The sequence below is a fragment of the Antedon mediterranea genome, chromosome 1 (genome assembly GCF_964355755.1).
Source record: "Antedon mediterranea chromosome 1, ecAntMedi1.1, whole genome shotgun sequence".
Classification (NCBI taxonomy): Eukaryota; Metazoa; Echinodermata; class Crinoidea; order Comatulida; family Antedonidae; genus Antedon; species Antedon mediterranea.
Genome location: NC_092670.1, coordinates 37,089,947 through 37,112,668, shown reverse-complemented (window position 1 = coordinate 37,112,668; position 22,722 = coordinate 37,089,947). Strand labels below are relative to the sequence as shown.

The 22,722-nt window shown below is 33.5% G+C and overlaps 2 protein-coding genes across 2 annotated transcripts; both read left to right on the top strand.

Annotated features, from left to right (window-relative positions):
- Positions 1–5,526: 5,526 nt before the first annotated feature.
- Positions 5,527–9,313, top strand: LOC140044772 (uncharacterized). Its single transcript, XM_072089426.1, has 4 exons — positions 5,527–5,860; positions 6,355–6,635; positions 6,770–6,893; positions 7,585–9,313. Exons 1-4 carry the CDS (start codon positions 5,527–5,529, stop codon positions 8,007–8,009), a joined length of 1,164 nt encoding a protein of 387 aa, XP_071945527.1. The 3' UTR covers positions 8,010–9,313.
- A 752-nt stretch (positions 9,314–10,065) lies between these two features.
- Positions 10,066–21,882, top strand: LOC140052173 (tRNA-dihydrouridine(47) synthase [NAD(P)(+)]-like). Its single transcript, XM_072097650.1, has 12 exons — positions 10,066–10,110; positions 13,218–13,437; positions 13,915–14,767; positions 15,192–15,344; positions 15,886–16,002; positions 16,469–16,534; positions 16,681–16,791; positions 17,231–17,327; positions 17,655–17,781; positions 17,924–18,011; positions 19,980–20,161; positions 20,827–21,882. Exons 2-12 carry the CDS (start codon positions 13,229–13,231, stop codon positions 20,897–20,899), a joined length of 2,076 nt encoding a protein of 691 aa, XP_071953751.1. The 5' UTR covers positions 10,066–10,110; positions 13,218–13,228; the 3' UTR covers positions 20,900–21,882.
- The last annotated feature ends 840 nt before the right edge of the window (positions 21,883–22,722 follow it).

The following is a 22,722-nucleotide window of genomic DNA, read 5'->3' as shown; positions in this document are numbered from 1 at the left end:
AACATGTGAAATACATGTGATGTTGTATTAATATATATTTCTATGATATAATATTCCTATGAACAGTATACAGTACAGTCACATCGACCTTTATTGTACTTAGTAATAGCTATATATTATATTTATTTCAATCATGTTCACATTGTAAGCAAGTATAAACTACAATTAATGCATAATCGATATGTTTTGTTATAAGGCAATTCATTTTTCTTTAGCGAGGCCATATATTCTAGTTTGTAATTAAATTGACTCCTAAACGTATAAAGATATCTATTACCGTCTTCAAGTTTAACTGAAAACCGAGGAAATTCGAATTAGGCCCTCCGTGGCCCCACGGCAGCAGTGTAGCGCACATTGGGAGAGGTGAGGATCTTAAGGTGCACTATACTTAGGCCTACACGAGACCAACGGACTTACGTCCCACCTGAAGGACGAGGCAATAAAAATGGATCAACCTAAGGATGCAATCAGTATTGTCTCAGGTAGGCTCGAACCTATGCCTACCAAATGCTAGCCAGATATTATCATTATACCATCATTCTCCGATATCTACAGTAACACAACGCGGTATTCCCAGAGGGTCTCCCATCCAGAATGCAACCGGTCCAACGTTACTAAAGCCTGTTTTCCTGTCGATGTTATTCGACGCTATCGTCGTTGATCGTTAACAGTTCAACGACGATCGTTTGAAAACGATCAAGTTGAAATGATAACAATAGCGAGTACCTTTTCCTGTAAATCGTTAACATTACAATGTTTACGAGAAGATCGCCGATTATTGTTAACGATAGCGTCGAAACAGGAAAACAGACTTTATCATCATTTTTTTTTTTAATTTGACGTAGGTGATTTCTTGGGTTGTATGTGTGTGTACATAATATGCTAGTCTGGGCTCCAGACGGAGTTTTTTTAATATTAGTAAAAATAAAAATATTTTTGTACATATGGCGTTTCATACGTGTATTACTTGAAATAAAAACAAATAAATAAAAAAAAAAACAATACAGACTTGGGGCAAGTCTAATAATATGCTTACAACAACACGAACTAAGTTATTAATGGTGTATATTTCAATTCAATTTATCTTTATTTTTACAATCAGAAAATCGTTTTTATGCACTTAAGTGTAAAAAATACATAATAAAATTGTAAAAACATTAAAATACAATAATAATAATTTTGAAAAATTATGTTTCATATATTTTTGCTGTCTATTGGTATTGCGAAGTTTAAGAACAATTGAGATGAATAATTATAACAATAGACAATTCAGATGGTTGATTAAATAAACGGTTTGTCAATCTTTAATTAACTATTCGAGCGCAGCCCAATCAAAAGAGATCACACAGTGCGCATGCGTACACAACGATCAACTACTCAAGTTTTTTCTACATTATTAGTGCCCGATGGTAAAAGATATCACAGTTTGTGCGCTATATACTTCTCTATACTGACCATACAAGAAACAGACACTGCAACTACATTAACATTATTTACTTTACAATTGATTTGTTTTACGTAATTTCCTGCATCAGTAATTACAATATTACAGAAGACAATTTGAGACATTATCGTGAATTGTCTCAATCTCAAGTACTAACGATTTTATTATTACGATTTTGATTTAAATTATGAGTATTGTTATTTTATAACTGGATGAATGGTTATTGCCGCTATCGGGATTATATAAATCGGCGCTGTAGCCTGCTAATGAAAGAAACAAGTCTATCAACTTGATATAAGTGGAATTCAATTTAGATTTATATCAGTATGGACTATACATGTCTGTAGGCTACGTTGTTTTTCTTCAGGATTTTGTTTGTTTAAGGTATGTTTACCCTGTTTTTAAAACCTAAATTTAAATTTAGGTTTAGGCCTAGGCCTATATTCTTTTCGTTGGTGGTATAACAGTAATCACTAATGGGCGGTAATGTAGGTTTTATTTATTAAAATACTTTTCTTTTCAAAAATGTTCACCAAAGTTACCAATAAATAATAATAATAACAATAATAATAATAATAATAGTAATAATAATTTGAATTTGTAATGCGCAAATTTTAAGCAGTAAGTGATCAAAGGCGCAGTGTATATGAGAGAGCTCAATTTGAAAGAAAAAGATGAGTTAAAGGCCAGGTGCGGGCAAAAAATTTCTATTGATCATACATTCCAATAATTATCGATCTATAGTTTCCCCTATGTTTCATAATTTTTGGGATTTAATTTGTGTTACACGAGCTTGTTGAAAATAAGCACTTTCTTATCAGTGGGGGGATAGTTCAAATTACACAGTAAAATCTCTATTCTTTTGTACACAAATTTTGTAAATAGAGAGGCATTTTAAAAAGCTATGAAAAATAAACAGTGTGGAAAAAAATGTTATCAGATGACTAAATATAGGTAATATAACTTGAATATTACATTTCTGGTATTTTTATTCAACTTCAGATTTGTATTTTCATGCTATAGCAAAAATTATCCACTGTATATCCACCATCTTTTTTCACCTTCTAGGGAGTCACCAGACATGTTATTACATTAGGTTAACTACCTAACTACTGAAAAAAAGTCTTCCTGGTTTTTATGGAAGAATTTTGCCAAATTTTGTATTTGACCATATTAAGGAAAATTCATGTTTTTTCGTCTTAATTTCTGTTACAAATATTTGATTTATGTACAATTAACCAAATATTATATTTAAAATTCATGCCTGTACCTGAGCTTTAAGGCAGATTTAAAGGCGAAAGTAGAAGACTATGACCTAATGGAGGCGGGTATGTCATTCCATAAGCAAGAGGCAGCAGAAGTAAAGGTGCTTAGGCCATACGTTTTAGTATTAAAGTCGGAAGTAAATAAATTACTCGAAAATTACAGTAACAGTAACATTAAATTATTTATACTGAAATTAACCGAAAGTGATACATTGCAGTATTGGGCAGGATTAAGAGTAATTAGTGCAGATCCATGAAACAGTATCGAAATCGCCACGTGTTACAACGCTGTACTGTACCATTGGAATAGGTAGTATATGATAGTAGTATACAGATCCGAAAAGAAAAAGAGGAACAGAAAAACAGACGTGTTTCGAGAAACATGCGTTAATGGCGTGATTATGTTTAACTGTTTTATTTTACTGTTTAACAGAAGTAATGGATTTATGGAAGAACACACCGAATTTCATCTGTGTATTGCTTGTAATCACAGACCATGGAGCTACTGGTACTAGTAGTGGCAAGTATTGTATCCTTAATTTAATCAATATTCACTAAGAATCAATTCAAGGTGTTGCTGATCAGTCCGGTAAACAGTAGGCCTGATTGATTTTCCATTTTAGTCGACGCTAACAGATACCCAGGACTACACAATATACATTATGAATGAAGACCTAAATGTACAGAAATTATTATTTGATGTTGGTTTTACGTATCTTAAGCGTGGTTCCCACTAATAGACCAATGACAAGCAACAGTTTGACTAATATATTGCTTGTGATTGGTCAAAACACTACGCTGAGATTGGGATCCAATCAGTACGTATCCGTTATTAAACTTGCGGTACTACAATTAAATTGCTTACTAACACAAAACAATTACCTCTATGCATTCATTTGATTTATATTGGCAAATGAAGAACTTTACACTCGGAATTAAGAACACGAATCAACTTACCAATATTGTACCGAGTGTATTTAATGTTTGTAGCGAACAAATCATTAAAGTCAATAATGATTTGGAGTTAATATTAACCTTTCTTGCTAAACTCGTTTTGTAGGTCCGACCTGTTATACGTGTGGAAGTTCAAATAGCAATGACCAATGTAACTTGCAAGGCACCACCAGTCAATGTCAAAGTAATGAGGCAAGTTCATATATTGAAATTGCATTTCAGTAAAGTAAATATAATTCTTAAGTTCTGTCTAACATCATATCAAACTAGTTTGACAAAAGGTGTGATTTTCCAAAATATGGTAGTGATATGCCAAAATATGCTAGTGATATGACATCATCATGTCCATTATGGGCACATTACATTTTGTTGTCACACAAAGTTCGATAGTGTAGACATAGCTTTAATAGTATACAAATAATGAATGTTTATGAGTGCAATGGTACAAATAATGGCACGAGGTGAATGATGAAAGGTTATATCAACGAGGCAAAGCCGAGTTGATATAACCTTTCATCATTCACCAAGTGCCATTATTTGTACCATTACACGAATACAAAACATTCATTATTTGTTTTATATAACATCTAGACGTTTTTTTTTCGTACACAAAAATGTTTCAAAAAGTACTATTTAACGATCGTTGAATAGTGCGTACTATTGCACGCCATGTGACCCACATTCGTCCAATCAAATGACAGGAATTTATATAGGTGTTATATAATATAGGCTAATGCACAATGATGCTAAACATTATTATTATTATGACATATGAAAGATAATTGTATGAGCAAGAACATACTTTGATTAATTATGATATACTTATGAACTACTGTATGACGAAAGAGAATCCAATAGGCCAACATTGTACATAAATTCATATCTATTCATAATAAGTTTTAAAATGGGATCATCTTTCATTCCGAGGAGCTATAATAGATTCAAAATAGATGTGCTTTTTTAGAATTACGAAAGAATATGGAGAAAGCAACAGGTTTTCTAATAACAATAAAAGTGCTAACTTAATTAGACTTTCCACACAATCAATATAAACTAATAACAAATAAGTCATTTAACTGCTCCATTCGTGAGAAGTATAACATATGCTTTTAGAGAAGAATATTAATAAATGGTAATATAACTATTCAATGGCTTAATGAATTTTGGAAAATTAGCAAAGAGAGGAAAGACATAAACGGTAATTTAGACCTAAACCATCATTTAGGCTAGAATATTGCTTTACTAATGCAACATTATTAATTGGAATTTATTAAACTGATATGAAAATAAGTTTACAAGTGACAAAATACAGGTGGTGGAAAAAGGCCAGGTGGTGGCAATTAAGAGGGTGGACAGTGGTTGGCGGAAGGGATGAGGTGTCAAAAAATGCCGGGTGGCAAAAAGCCAGGGGGTTGAAACCCACGAATGTCTTGAAACTTGAATTAATTTGGTAAGAAAATAAATGTGCTCAAAGAACTGTAATTATAATTCAGTTCTGTACGGTACACATTATTGTCATTAAGAACAATTAACAAGACCTTGGTTACCATAGTAGTATGTAAACTAAATTGTAACAACCTAAATGTTGTCTGGAGCAAAGCATGAATTTCACCATTTTTTGCCGGTTCAGTGAAACGCTATAATTGTTTGTGTTTTCCTGTTAGATATGAGGTAACAAGACGTAATTATGAGTATTGGTTCATAATAAACCGTTAAATGTGCTAATGTTCTGCAATTATTGAGTTTTTGTTTAATAATGTCCTTCCGTGCGTAATTTTGCTTTCTCCTCCCGTTTAGATTTGTAGCAACGTAGTCCGTAATGACAACAATCAATATAGAATAGAGAAAGGATGTAAACAAGATATGGCATGCGAGAACGAAGCAAAACAGAACCTTGCCGGCTGTTCTTCAGATGGCGGTGAAGATATATGCCGTTATTGTTGTAGTACTGACAATTGTAACTTGGCTGCCAATCCGTCGTCTGCCAATCCGTCGACTGCCAATCCGTCGACGGCCAATCCGTCGACTGCCAAGCCGTCGACTGTCAATCCGTCGACTGCCAAGTCGTCGACTGCCAATCCGTCGACTGCCAAGCCGTCGACTGTCAATCCGTCGACTGCCAATCTGTCGACTACCAAGCTATCGACTGCCAATCCGTCGATTGCCAATCCATCAACTGCCAAGCCGTCCACAACGAGTAAGCAGATAAAATATTTTCGAACATTCTTTTAAATAGGCATCACATCTTTACCTAGACAAAGTTGACGCCTTCAATCTACACTATCAAACTTTATGTGCCCATATATGGACACCCTTTTTTTTGTCAAAATAGTTTGATAATGTAGACAGCGCTTTAGAGGTACAAACCCCCCATGTATAAAATGAATTACAAAAAAGTATTCGAACTGGCGAGTATAAAGTGTTATAGAGTCCCACTCTCTATGTAAAAAAGTAGGCATTGTATTCAATTAAATATATTATTGTAATTTATAATGAAGTTCTATGACTTTTTTTCAGAATATTACTTTCTACAACCATGCATGGTGACAGAATTGTTATACTCTAGTCGTATTTGAATATACAATACTTAAAATGCTATAATTGGTAATAATACTGACAATTGAATTAATGTTGTTATCGTGCAAATAATTATTTTCTCTGTTCAATAAATTCATTTACTTTACAATTTAGAATCAACTTGGATTGATACACGTCACGAGCAGAACTGTCTTCTGTCGGATATGATGGTTTATAACGAGAAAGTTGACACTCATTTACGAATTGCTCGTGTTGTTAATTCTCGGTCTGCTATTCGATGCACCGCCTTCTGCATTCTAGATCCAGCCTGCACGTCTATTCGTTTTGATAGAAAGAGTACGTGTGAGATGTACAGCATCATCGGCGACGGTAGAGATACCGGTAATGAAGACTCAAGCAAGAAGTACTACGAAATTAGCAAAAGTTATCGTCAGGTAGCACTGTTTGATTGGTCTATTCACCATCACTGTACACACACAACCTTACTATATTAAAACATATTACTGAATTAAAAATATATGTATAGTTGTTATTTTTGTTATGTAATATTGTTATTCTTTTTATTTAGGTCACTATCCATGAATATCTTGGTTGTAATGAAAATCAGGAGGTTGGGTACTCGTGCCAACAAGGAGACGTCTGTTGCAACATTGTCGAAGATGTTAACGGGGTTCGTGAATGCGAAAATCTTAGTAAGTAGTATAACAGTATATTATATATCATCGTCTGTAAAACCAAGGCAATCAAGCAACAAACAGGACACTGAGCTCATCTTGCCAAGATAGGAACTCGTAACAGTCCTTGATCTAATGTCTGGATGCGAAACCAAACAGTTCGGTACATATTCTCCGAGGCGCGCGGTGTCTGTTCAACTGATCGTGTCGCAACCACAGATAAACCCTTTGATCAGCTTAGATCAGCTTAGATTGCCTTGGTAGACCTAAAACGAATATGACTGGACATGATCTAAGTTCTCAGGTACAGAAACCGTGCCATTTCTAGTATAAAGACACACCCATCAATCTCTTGGGTGAGTAGGTTAACATTTTTAGATTCCAGGGAAGAAAATATTGGTACGTTGCCACAAACATTGTGTTGTACTGTACATGCGCGTACCACCTCGTAATTTCACGGACGATATGATACACATTATCGAATAACATAATTAGTGATTTTTTAAAATCTTATTTAATTACTGCTTCATTGAAAGCTAGATATCGATCTAATTTTTTTCCACAAAACTAAACATATTCCCACCGATTTTTTTCGTATTCAAGACAGGGTCACAATGTAAAACATATTTTCTTTTACCTGATTGTGTATAAAAATGTTGTTAAAACAAAAATGAAATAAATACAAATATTACTGTATTATTTTATTCAGTTTGCAATAAATATATTACATCAGCCACAGACTACAATTACCAGTTTGATTACCAACTCCTTGAAGGAATGACGAGAATAGAATTCAGCGTCATTGCATACAACGATGCTCATGTCGTGTTAACTTCAAGTCCACGAGCCATGGAGAACATGTATACGATTGCCATAGGTGGTTGGTCGAATGCTAAATCCGTCATCCGTCGATGTCGGCACTGTAATGATGAAGCAATACACAATGCATCAGGACTCGTATCTCCGTACGAGTTTACCAAGTTCTGGATATCGTTTGAAAACGGATTAATCAGTGTTGGCCGGGTGGGGGAGGATTCATTCATGGAATGGCAAGATCCACATCCACTGCAAGTGAACTACATTGGATTCACAACTGGGTATGGAAGCGGAGGAATATTTAAATTTTGTCATTGAACGTTTCTATACTTTGTGTGTCCTGTGATCCACTGTGCTGAGAAACTTGGGTTTTAAGAAAGAAAGATTTTGATTTATTTTAGGTGGTAATAAATCATTAGACCACTGAGAATGTAATGGTATTGTTCAAACTCGATTGGATAGCGACTCTTTAACACTCTTGGCGTGGTATGGCGGAACAGCACCATTCCCTCAATATTGTAGGCCTACGCACGATTTTAATTTATTTCAAACGCAGCTCTCCCGATGATTACCAGCACAACGTGCCTTATCTTATCATGTTTAAAATAACTAACTGTATAACTTATATACCCGAAACAATAATTTGCCTATAAACAGCATATATAATATTATCCTAGTTACTATTATCAATTAAATCGTTTTACAACTTTTTTTATCTTATAATTATTGTATTTTATAATTGTATATAATATAATATAAATTGTAATTGTATTTTGTATTTAAAAATTGATAGTGATTTTAATATTTTAAATGATTGTTAATATTATTAAATATACGATGGTTGTAATTCAGTTTTTAACTGAACAATTAGAAATAAATACCCTTGATAACCTTTCATAACTAGAGCTCTGTCTACACAAACTAGTTTGACAAAAAGAGTGAGATGTGCCCAAATATGGCAGTGATGCGCTTAAATATGGTACTGATATGACATCATGTCCATATATATAGGCACTTCAGATTTATTTTTTCACATAAAGTTTGATAGTGTAGACAGAGCTTTAGTCAGATAGTTCTGGAAAGAACAAACTCATCCAAAAATATCAGCTTTTGCTATAGCCCTACAGTTACCAGTACTGCACCAAAGTAAGAAATGAGCCTCTTTAATTAAGTACAGTCAATTGTCTACACATTAAACTTTATGTGACAAAAATGTGCCCGTATATGAAAATGATGATATCATATCACTACCATATTTGGGGATATCACTACCAAATTTGGGCACATCACACCCAACTAGTTTGATAGTGTAGACAGAGCTTAAGAAGAGAGTTAGAAGATCAATTTGAAAGCAGACAAGAAGACGATTCTTGTATGATATGACGTAATTATGTCCATATATGGGCACATCACAGTTTTTGTCACAAAGTTTGATAATGTGGACATGCTAGTACTAGAAAGTAATGATAAAGTTAATAAGTTTTAATGTATTTTAATAATTCTCTTCTAGCACTTTCTCAATCTTAGTGTGTATTTTATTAAAAGTCAGGAGGAAGGCCTACCTTCAATAAATAAAATAACATTTTCATTTTTCATGTCAAGAAAATGTTTTAATTTCAATAAATGAGACTAGAAAGAAACAAAACTCGTTGGATATGTCGTCATGCTTCTACTAAAATAAAATTAAATTCATATGTTGAGTATATAATTTGCTGGATGTTCATCAAACTGATTCAAGCAAGCAATATAGATCATCTTCCTATTGTTTTTCATGTAAAAATGGTTGTTTTACAGAAATTTCCTCCGTATGCATGTCGTCTGAGCTCTAGAAAGACGTAGGAGATTTATAGTCTCTGACTGCGCTAATAGTTTAATGCTTTAAATTGTTATTATAAAAATACAATTTGAACTTACTATAAGGTAAGATGTATTAGGGGCTTTAGAAAAGGCCGAGTCTCGTTTAAGCTCTGTCTACACTATCAAACTAGTGTGAAAAAAAAGTGTGATGTACCCAAATATGGTAGTGATATTCCCAAATATGATATGACGTCATTATGTCCATATATGGGCACATCACATAAAGTTTAATGTGGACAATGCTTTATATGGATATATGCACACATGATAATTTGCTAAAAAAGGTTGAAGATGGAGCAGCGGAAACGCTCAATCACACGACTGGTAGCGTGGTTTTTAACTATAGAGTTTCAGAAGAAATATGTACACAAATAAATAATAGTTCACGCAGAGCAGTTCCTTTCTGTGTAATGTTTCTGCGTAGGAGGATTAGGGACATATATGGTGAGTAGAAAGAATGTATTTTGCATGAAAAAAGTTTTTAAGCGAGAGAGGGCGGAATTTTAAAATGGGTATGTTTCCGCCCTCAAACGATCCGGCACATGTGGTGTTTTTCGTAAATGTGTGTTTTTGATGTTCATTTATTAATGTTCTTTTTTTAATCAAATAAACACAGTAGCGTAATACAAGTAGAGTGTGAATATCCATTGCTTATCTAGCTAGCTAAGTAGGCCATCTAGCTAGTCTAATCTAGTAGGCCCTCCTCTACTCTAGGCTAGGCCTAGGCCAAAAAATAAATGTAGGCCTAGCTAGCCTGCTAGTAGCGACCGCAATTTGCTACCGCGCATCGTTTCTGCGCATCAATATACTCGGTTCAGTTCGCTGTGCAAAATCTTGGTTTTAGTTGACGCCGCCAGCGGTTGTTTACCTTGTACCGTTCAAACGGTTTTTATGGTGCATTGTGGGTGTATATGTCACCTTTTTAATCGTTTACCTTCGCCATCTTTTTTTTCCGATCGGTTTAAAAAAAAAATTATCAAGATCCGTTTATTATAAGCAAAGTTATTGATTTCAGAATAGGTAAGTAATATTGAGTGATAAAAAAATGATTTTTAACCTAATTTTTCGAATATAACGGTTATAGACCCATTAAAAACAATATGAAAAACGGAAAGAACAGGTTGTCTTTGACTTGAATGCAATAATTTCAAGCAGATTAAATGCGACGCTTCCCGACGCCAACGACTTTCTTAGGCCAAGTCTAGGTCATTTGAAGGTCACTTGGCCTAGCTTTTTGTTAATCAATAAAACCATAATAAAATCATTTAGTATATTAATAAATAATGTTTGCTGACATTGTAAATTTAATTGTTGATGTATATTTAATGTTTTCTAGAATTTTGAGTTATTTAAATACCGTAAATTAAATAATATTACTGTATTGATATTTTTAATTACAGAGGGTGTTAGCCTAGTTGTTAACACCACCGTGTGCAGTCCCTTGATTATTAAGTTTGCTGTTCTATCTGGTAGGTTTACTCCTTCTATTATATACTGTTTTTTGTTAATTATATGTTTTGTTGATTATTTGTTGTTTTTATTGTTCAATATTGTCTTCTAATGAAAATATTTTATTTTAACGTTAATTTTGTTATTTATATATAAAATTATTAATATCGATACTAATTGTTTTTTTTTATTTTTCTAATTTCAGATTCAATATAAATACCCGCACCAGTTACCAATCTGATATTTTAACCAATAAGAAATATATAAATTCCACAAATCATAGTTTAATTAGTAGTTTATCATACTATATAGTATAATTTAATTATGAAAATGAATTTGAGCTATACTAATCAAGACAAACATAAGAATATTACATATAAACCATGTATAAACACACATTTATTAAAATCTGCTATACTGTAGACTACATTAACTCGCTTACTTTTAAATAAATGTGTTGCAAACAAAAAATAAATGAATGTATTTTTTGTATTACTGTTGACTGCTTTGGTTTTATTACTGCTGGTGATTTGATGATGTGTTGAAGATGCAGTAAAAATTACGTTTACAAGTACGAAAAAACAAAATGATCATTAGTGTTGGACGCCCAATTTTTTGTTTACATTAATTCTGGTTGCCATGGTAACTTATTAGTAACATACACAATCATTTTTTTCTTCAAAAATGTTGTTGTTGAGACTTGGTAAGTACCTACAGTATTAGTGAAAAAACAATGAAGAAATTAAGTTTTATATTCTACACTTGTTTACCTTTTTAAAGCAACATCTTTTTGCGCATCATAATATATATTGTATATAAATTATTAGTAAACAAATTAATGTTTGTTGCTATGGTAACTGTTCGTCTTAAAAAAGTTAAAAATTATATAGTTTGCTGACAATTAAAACTAAGAGAATAACTTTGTTTTTGTATGCAAACACTCCTAAATATCGAGTTAAATCCAATTGTTTATTTTCTTGTTTACATAAATGCTGGTTGCCATGGTAACTTATTTCTACCACATAATCATATTTGTTTTAATGTGGTTGTTGTCACTTGGTATTAATAGTACCTATTGGTGAAAAAACAAGTTTTATATATATTCTGTACACTTGTTTACCTTTTTATAGGTTGACATCTTTTTGCGCATCACATTCAAATTATTAGTAAACAAATTAAAGTCTTGTTGCTATGGTAACTTTTCATCTTATGAAATTAAAAATTATTTAGTTTGTTGACAATTTATTGAAACTAACATAATAACTTTGTTTTAATAATAAAATATGCTTAAACATTGAGTTAAATCCATTTGTTTATTTTCTTGTTTACACAAACTCTGGTTGTCATGGTAACATATTCGCAATGTCGAATATAATAAAAATTTTGCCAAAATGGGGTCGTTGAGACTTGAGGTACCTATAGGTGAAAAAACATGAAGAAACTATGTTTCATATAGATTTTACATTTGTTTAAAGTTGTTTACCTTTTTATGAATATTTAATTAGCTTGATAACTACCTGTATATACATCTGTTTTGACCAATATTCCTCATATATAAGATTAACGAAAAATCATGATTTTTCAAATTTTCAAATTGCGATAACTCTGGAACCCAATGTCCAAATTGACTAAGGGAGGTGGCAAATAAAAGCTATAATCCTACCCTTTCTTACTATGCTAAAATAAAGTGAATTCAATGCCTTTAAATTTTTGATGAAATGTTGCTACTGCTAGGCTTCTATCTAGGCCTAGGCCTAGTATTAATTAAGGGCTGTAGACTAGTATGTTTATCATGTAAGGGCTGCATGCTAGAGACTTAAGTTAGGCCTAAATTCTTCACTTAGTAGGCCTACTAGCTAGGGCCAGGCCTAGGTAGGTCTATCCCAGGGCTGTCGAAGCTACAGTAGGCAGGCCATGCTACCTATATTTCAGCTGGTTGTAAACAGAGAGGCCATTAGTATTACATTAAAAATATATATAGGCCTCAGTAAATGTATCATAATATTCCTCCATCATGGTCAGCAGAGAAAGATTAATTTAAAGATTAAGAAAAGATAATCTATTCTAGGTAGGGGGGTGGCCTAGCTATAAACTGTGTATGATATTGATAGGTATGATTATTATTGCCATTTAGTATAGATAGGCCAGACACTATAGTAATACTAGTATTTTCACCCACCACAGCCAATGAATTGGCCATTGTTTGTTTTTATTTTATAGAACACATTAAGATGAGCAAAGCTAGTGAATCAAATGAATTATGTGACACGCATGGTTTATCTGACACTAACGATAAAGAGAAGACTACAATGGAAGAGGTGTCAACAAGTGCAGTGGAACCCCCAGTTGAAAAAATCAGAGAAGAAGTAACAGATGAAATGAAACAAGCAGTTCTTAAGAAAATGCATAGTCAAGCTGGAACAGCAGCAGTTAAGCTTGAGTTAGTGTCAAAGTTCATCATTTCAAAGTCTCTCTAACAGTCTTCATTTCTTCTCAGACAGTTTCAAATTATCTTATTCTTTTGAGATGTACATTAATCAATCAGGCAGATAAATCTTCTTTATATTTTTATTCCCTCTTTTAATACTTAATTTAATGCTTTGCTTTTCTCATAATTTAGTAAAAATGATGTATTGGGAAAAAATAATTATTGTTGAATATTTCATTTTAATGTCACATAATATTAATATCCATTTTGACCAATTAGATGATAAAAAAAATCAAAAGCAAATTATTAATATTTTGTCATTTTTAAATGAAAACATTAATTTATTTCAGTTTTTTTGCCACGGAAGTGATTAACTTTATATAAACTACAAAATAACCTATTCAAAATCTGATTTAATTAATCTTTATTTTTCATGATTACGTCTTGTGTATATTTGAGAAATGTGAGGAATTTCCACTTTTATTCCAGGTTCATGGATTTTACAAAAGTAGGTAATACTTTTGTAAAGAAATGTCAACCAACAAATGAAGCTACTGACATTGTTGAGCCTCCCTCAAAACGATCAAAGAAAAATAGAGGGCGCAACAAACACCGGCCTCGTGATGAACGTCCAAATCCGAAGGAGAATATATGCCAGTTTATCGCTACTAACAGAGACTGTAAATTCGCAGAGAAATGTACGTTTACTCATGACGTAAAAGTGTACTTCGCAAACAAACTGCCAGATATCGCGAAAAAATGTTACAATTTTGAGACCTATGGCAAATGTCCATTTGGCCTTGCTTGCCGCTTTAGCGGACAACACACGAGAGAGGATTATTCAACCATCGTTGATGAAGAAAAATTTAACAGAGAATCAAAGAATCTTACGCTAAGTGTTTTAAACCCAGAGGTCAAATCGAAACTGCGAAAGAAAATGTACAAATTTCCAAATGCCGACTCTTATTTAGATATTCTGAACAAGTCAAAGATGGACCATGAACGTAAATACCAGTTATCAAGTCCAAAAAAGGGCACGTTGCAAAGAAGCAAAGAATCCAAAGGCGTGGCATTTATTGGAAGTGAGGCTGCTTTAGATGCTGCAAGTACTGCTGCCACTGACCTAGCACCAGTAAAACTAGAGGACGGAGTCACTCCTTTGCAAAGAAGTGAAGAATTCAAAGGCGTGGCACTTATTGGAAGTGAGGCTGCTCTAGATGCTGCAAGCACTGCTGCCACTGAACCAGTATCAGTAAAACTAGAGGAAGGAGTCACTCCTGTCCCAGTATTGAAAAAAACTGTGAAGTTCAACGACAAGTTATATTTGGCTCCTCTTACAACTGTAAGCAAATAGCCATGTTTTTTGTTTTTACGATCTTAACAAATTTACAGGCCCATTTGCAGGATGTGTATTCTTTACATATTCATGATTCAGATTAATTCAACATTTATTGACCATTCACATTTCAGAAAAGCCTACCCTATTTAAGCTCTCTCTACACTATCAAACTTTATGTGATGTGCCCATATATGGACATGATGATGTCATATCACTACCATATTTAAGAATCACTACCATATTTGGAAACATCACACAATTTTTTTGTCAGACTAGTTTGATTTGAGCATGTTTTTTCATGAAAAATGTGTTATATAAATGTGGTGTATTATTATTATTATAGTGTAGAGCTAAAGCCAATGCTTTTTTATTGTCTTGTAATATATTAAAAGCTACGTTAAAACCTTTTTTAAAAACTTTCCTCCAGGTTGGGAATTTACCATTTCGTAGGGTATGCAAAGGTCTTGGTGCGGACATCACATGTGGTGAGATGGCTATGTGTACAAACCTCTTACAAGGACATCCGTCAGAATGGGCATTACTTAAACGCCATGTCTCTGAAGATGTTTTTGGTGTTCAGGTTGGCAGAATTTCTTTGTATATTTATCTCAAATTTATATGCAGTCATTGAAAAACGAAACAAATCTCTAAATGAATACCTGTACAATAGAACGTATAATCTAAAACACCTTCAGTGCACAATTAAGTGTCCCCTGAATAGAGGTTGTCTTGTTCGTTTCACTTAAAACTGCCCCCTTATTAGTGAGTATTAGTATTTTCTGAGACAGTAAGACCGACCTGAGGGTCAAAGTTTAACTGTGGTCATTCTCAGACTATGTATTTTTTTATGGCTAATACAGAAATGAAATGAACTCGATAATAAACAAATAATTTTTTCGCTGATTAATAGACAAAAGAATCAAATTTTAAATAACCAAATACCATCTTACAGACAATTTATATATTTTTTTTTTCTTTAAATTAAATTTTTTTCAGGAAAATATTTTTTTTTTTCGACCCAGTTCCAGGTCAAAGTGAAAAACTATTATTAAAATGGCACATTCAACAACAACAATTTTTTGTTAGGGAACAATATATCTATTTTTGTTTGATGATTTCAGATTTGTGGCTCCTTTCCAGACACCATGGCGAAATGCACTGAATTGATTAACAACGAAGTTAATGTTGACTTCATTGATATTAATGTTGGATGTCCGATTGATCTTGTATTTAAGAAGGTAAAGCCTGACAATACTCCTTGTCTAACACCACAGTGGAACTATAGCTCAATTCTAGAAGACTGGGTTTGAATCCTTTCTCAGCTCCTTAATCATCTAGTTGAGATTAGCATTTCAAAAAATAATTATTGTGCTAGTTTAGTAGTCGTAACTACCACAATATATTTATCTCATATTTGCTGCTGGTTTTTGTAGTTTATGATTTTTTGATACTTTTGTGTGTGGATATTTTCTGATATATTTATTGAAATGCTATATTTATGTGCTACTTGGTTAGAGGATTCACAGGCTCTTGTCACAGGGATTTATTTCCCTTTCGTGTTTCCTGCCACTGACTTTGTAGTTTTGTTCGTTGTTGTTTTTTATAATTGGCATTAAAGAATAAGAAATGAAGAATAAGAAATTTCATTTGTAACTGTTCACAATTTCAGTGATAAATTCACAATTTACTGTTTTTTCTTTATAGGGTGCAGGTTCAGCATTGATGTGTAGATTGTCTAAATTTGAAGAGATAGTTCGTGGAATGGTTGAGGTACAGTATGCCGTAATTTGTATATATTCTGAACACTATGTTGATTCTGTAATTATTAATCCAAAGTTTTTTTATCCTAATCATAGAGTTTTTGAGGCACACAGTTAGAATTTACTGCAGTAACTCATATATATTTTAATTCTTAGGTATCTGATGTACCTATTACAGTAAAGATGAGGGCAGGTGTTGATGATAGAGTGTTTACTGCACATAAAATAATTCCAAAGGTGTTGGATTGGGGTGCATCCCTTGTTACGGTAAGCAGTTGTAACTATTTTTATCGAGTCTGTCAGTTTCTCATTAAAGATGTATTGTCCCCCAAAAACAGGACAAATGAAGATTAATTAAATCAGACTTTGAATAGGTTATTTTTAGTTTCAATAAAGTTAATCACTTCAGTAGAAAAAAATACTAAAAACAATTTTTCCACTTTTAAAACAACATAATAAACACTTAAATTTAATCAAAAATGCAGAAAATGTATCTGTTTTTTTACTTTAAATTACAGTTTTTTCAGGTAAATCATTTTTTTTGCCGATCCAATTTTGGGTCAAAATGAATAACTATTATGTTACATTAAAATGGCATATTCAACAACAAAAATGTTTTAAATTATATTTCATGTGTGTAGATTTCATTATTCTTTAATTATTGAATTCTGATTTTTATTAGTAAGCTTTCAAATTTTTATTTCAGGTTCACGGCAGAACAAGGGAGCAACGATACACGAGGGCAGCAGACTGGGATTATTTAGAACAGTGTGCTTCACTGTGCGGCCCAAAACCATTTCTTGGTAAATTAATAGATTATAATTATATTATCAATTGATGCAAACTTAATCTATGGCTGTGGCCATTACATAATACATATTGTTTTCAACAACTTTTAATGTATTATTTGTCGTTACTTTATTATATTTGCGATGACCTGTGACCTATGCATATTGTGTTGTTAGTCGCCTGACCTAGAATCCAACATAAGTGAATTAAGAATTTGTGTAAGGAAGCCAGTCCCAATGTCCATACAAGCACAAAATAGAATTTACGTAACTAATTAGAAAGCTTCCAAATATGCTTGCGAGTCTCATGTAGTATTATATTAATCATTGTATGTGAAATAGGAAATGGTGATATTTTCTCATTTGAGGACCTTAACATGCAGAAAGCACGAACAGGTATGTCAAGTGTCATGATAGCACGGGGCGCCCTCATCAAACCCTGGATTTTTACGGAGATTAAGGAACAAAGGTATACATGATTTTGAACTATCATGCTTTGATTTTATTGCATATGTTGAATTGTTCTACAGTATATAGATAAGCAATATTTGTATTTGATACCAATTATTAATAAATAGAAATAATAAAGTAGAAGTAAATTGTTGTTATAGACACTGGGATATTTCTTCAAGTGAACGTTTTAGTATCCTTCAAGATTTCACCAACTTTGGTTTAGAACACTGGGGCTCTGACCAACAGGTAAGTTACTCAATTTTAAATTGAAAACTATGAGGCTCCCTAAGCCAGTGGAAATACTTTATATGGTTCTCATTTAAGATCTTTTAGGCTTGCTGCACTTTTAGATTAGCAAGCCATGCTTTGTGAACATTTATAAATAGAAAAGAATAAAAATCTCACAAAATGTTCATTTTTTATTGTCAATAAAGATGAATAATCACCAGGAAACCTCTCCCATCATCAATAACAACCAATAGCAGAAAAAGAGCCCCACCCCTCTCTCCCACCATCAATAACAACCAATAGCGGAAAAAGATCCCCAGCCCCCTCTCCCACCATCAATAACAACCAATAGCGGAAAAAGATCCCCACCCCACTATCCCACCATCAATAACAACCAATAGCGGAAAAAGATCCCCACCCCACTATCCCACCATCAATAACAACCAATAGCGGAAAACGATCTCCACCCCACTATCCCACCATCAATAACAACCAATAGCGGAAAAAGATCCCCACCCCCCTCTCCCACCATCAATAACAACCAATAGCGGAAAAAGATCCCCACCCCTCTCTCCCACCATCAATAACAACCAATAGCGGAAAAAGATCCCCACTCCCCTATCCCACCATCAATAACAACCAATAGCGGAAAAAGATCCCCACCCCTCTCTCCCACCATCAATAACAACCAATAGCGGAAAAAGATCCCCACCTCCCCCTCCCACCATCAATAACAACCAATAGCAGAAAAAGATCCCCACCCCCCTCTCCCACCATCAATAACAACCAATAGCGGAAAAAGATCCCCACTCCCCTCTCCCACCATCAATAACAACCAATAGCAGAAAAAGAGCCCCACCCCACTATCCCACCATCAATAACAACCAATAGCAGAAAAAGAGCCCCACCCCTCTCTCCCACCATCAATAACAACCAATAGCAGAAAAAGATCCCCACCCCCCTCTCCCACCATCAATAACAACCAATAGCGGAAAAAGATCCCCACTCCACTATCCCACCATCAATAACAACCAATAGCAGAAAAAGAGCCCCACCCCCCTCTCCCACCATCAATAACAACCAATAGCAGAAAAAGAGCCCCACCCCCCTCTCCCACCATCAATAACAACCAATAGCGGAAAAAGATCCCACTCCCCTCTCCCACCATCAATAACAACCAATAGCAGAAAAAGATCCCCACTCCCCTCTCCCACCATCAATAACAACCAATAGCGGAAAAAGATCCCACTCCCCTCTCCCACCATCAATAACAACCAATAGCAGAAAAAGATCCCCACTCCCCTATCCCACCATCAATAACAACCAATAGCGGAAAAAGATCCCACTCCCCTCTCCCACCATCAATAACAACCAATAGCAGAAAAAGATCCCCACTCCCCTCTCCCACCATCAATAACAACCAATAGCAGAAAAAGATCTCCACCCCCCTCTCCCACCATCAATAACAACCAATAGCGGAAAAAGATCCCCACTGCCCTCTCCCACCATCAATAACAACCAATAGCGGAAAAAGATCCCCACTACCCTCTCCCACCATCAATAACAACCAATAGCGGAAAAAGATCCCCACTCCCCTCTCCCACCATCAATAACAACCAATAGCGGAAAAAGATCCCCACTCCCCTCTCCCACCATCAATAACAACCAATAGCGGAAAAAGATCCCCACCCCCCTCTCCCACCATCAATAACAACCAATAGTGGAAAAAGAGCCCCACCCCCTCTCCCACCATCAATAACAACCAATAGCGGAAAAAGAGCCCCACCCCCCTCTCCCACCATCAATAACAACCAATAGCAGAAATGCATGATCTTTGTACTGCTTTACAGATCTAACCTCTCACATACTTGTACTATCAATGTATTTGTCTGTATATATAAATTTAATATATTGCACACAAAGTTCACTATGCATGTTTGTGAAAATAAATTAAAATTAAAAACAAATGCACACTTTTATTTCCAGGGTGTTGATAAAACTAGAAGATTCATGTTGGAGTGGTTATCGTTTCTTTACCGTTACATACCGGTGGGAGTTCTTGAGAGGGTTCCACAGCGTATCAATGAACGGCCACCTCACTATCTGGGACGAGATGATCTTGAGACACTGATGGCCAGTCCAGATTGCAGAGATTGGGTCAAAATAAGGTAATTATTAACCCTAAATTTTAAGATTTCAGAATTATTTTCATTTAGATTCAATTGATTTTTTAAAAAATGAACCTGAAATGGATTTTCGATTTTTTTTTCATTTTAAAATGATGTTCTGGCAGCTACTAGGTGTTGCTAGAAAGTATATTGTTACAAAATATAAATTCTACCTTTTGAAAATCCAAAACATTCGCGGGTGACGTCACTTTGCGAATATATTCCTATCCCTCCTTTTTTTGGCTATAACTTTTGAAATCTATGGAGTTTAAAAAAATGCTTGTGCTTTTGCAGAAACGTATTCAGCATTTTTTAGAGATAAATTATTACTGTATAAACGGTTATTCATTGAGTGAATGACGATTTAAAATCATCAATCCAACAGGTTTTTTCCTGGCAATATAGATGCTCCCGACGGCCGAATATTGTAATAGCAGGAGTAATTTTTGCTTATTTACCATGGTATCTTATTTCGGCTTTTTTGTCAAAAATATATTTCAGGTCAATTTTAAAGGAAAAAACTAAAAGAAACGCAAAAGTAAAATGTGTTTATTTTTCTAATAGTTCTCTAGGCTAGTATTTCACAAGTCATTTTACTAGCAATCTTTTACATTAAAAAATTCTACTACATTTCACTACACACTAAATTACAACGTTCTTTTCAGTGAGATGTTACTTGGACCGGTACCAAGCAGCTTTCAATTCTTACCAAAGCACAAAGCCAACTCATACAGTTAGTAAGATTGTAAATGGATTCACTTAAGTGAATTAGTTACTAAAATTCACTTAACTTGCTAAGTATATTATGGATCAACTTTAAAGTATGTCGTACTGAAATGACAAAAACATAATAAAATACTGCATCAAATTTATTTTTCTGTATTGCGTTACTGAGAAATAAACACACTAAAGTGGGTACTGTACTTCTCAATCCACCCAACTCCAATAATTTAAAAACGTCCTAGTGACAATTCACATGTAGTTTGAAACCTCATTACAGTACAATCCTAATCATTACTAAAAAAAAATTACTAAAACTAAAAACAAAAATATGAAAAACATACCATTTTACTTATAGACTAGTCCAGATTTGAGAAAAATGAAATGATGTAGGCATTTCGTGTTAAAAGCGAATAAACATGTGTTTTAGGGTAATTTTGGGGTGCTGAATTCAAATTTGCTGTTTACCCGGCTCAATTTTTAGATCTTCACCCTTAAAATGTGAAAAACAAAATGGCCGCCATTTCAGACTTATATTAGAAGAACATCTTTTATTTAAAATGGACCTTATATATGGAATAACTTACCGCTCAATCTAAAATTATATTTGTCAATTAGACGAAAGAAAGAAGTGTTTTTTTTTCACTTAAATTAAATAATCCTATAAATTTATTTATCTGGAGGACCAAACTCAAAGACTTGGCTTAACGCGTCCTCACACAATTATATTTACTAATTTATCAAATGTTCTGTATATTGTGTGAAACAATAAACTTTACTTGAATCCCCATCTCTCCTTCCTTTTTTGGTCATTTAAAGATGTATTGTCTCCCAAACCATTAAGAATGAAGATTAATTAAATCAGACTATCAATATGTTATTTTGTAGTTTTAATAAAGTTAATCACTTCCGTAGAAAATAAAACGAAAAAAAATAATGTTTTCACTTATAAAAAAATGACAAATTAAATAGTTAATTTTAACCAGAAATGAAATCCATTGGCTGGCATGTATGTTACATTTAAAAAAAAAAAAATTGTAAGAATTATTTTTTCAGGGAACAATACATCTTTAAATGTTGTTGAAAACCTTCTCGGTACAATTCTGGTGATTTATATACACAACTACCCCATAACCATAATGTTGTTTTTCATTGAATACTATACCTTATTAGGCCTATATTGAATTCAATCAACGTCGAATTTATTAAAAAGAGAATTTTATGAAAATCCTAAGACATAATGCAAATCATGCATAGATGGATAAAATAAATAATATTTTAATCAATTTGTTCTTCTTGAAATATTGTAGCAGCATCAATAAAATATTTTATCAGCGTTTGGTTTAGTTTCATATTCATCATATTCATATCTTTATTAATATTAGCTTTTCTAGGCTGTGAAAGTGATACTGCATAAACAAATTAATGTTTATTATTAATAATTGTTGGCAGATAAATCAGCTATAGAATGATGCTAATAATATTAGCTGTGTATATTTAATTTAATAAACTACGGTACCGTAACAAGTCACCTAGTTTTGTAATATCATAAACGACCATTCATCTTTTGTTCTGAATCTATTAAGGCTACGTTTTATGAAACGGAAGACGGCCGTTCAATTCTGAAATATGATATGACGTCCATAATTACTACGAAAATTCGGTCTAATATTACAAACGTATGAGGGTAAATAGGGTAGACCTAGCATACACGGAAATACCAAAACTATTTGGATTATGATTTTGGCCTTAAATTATGGAAAAACCCCGGCAAAAAAAATAATTATGGTCAAATTGACGACCCATATGACGGGTTTTCCCGAACACAGACGGTGTGACTT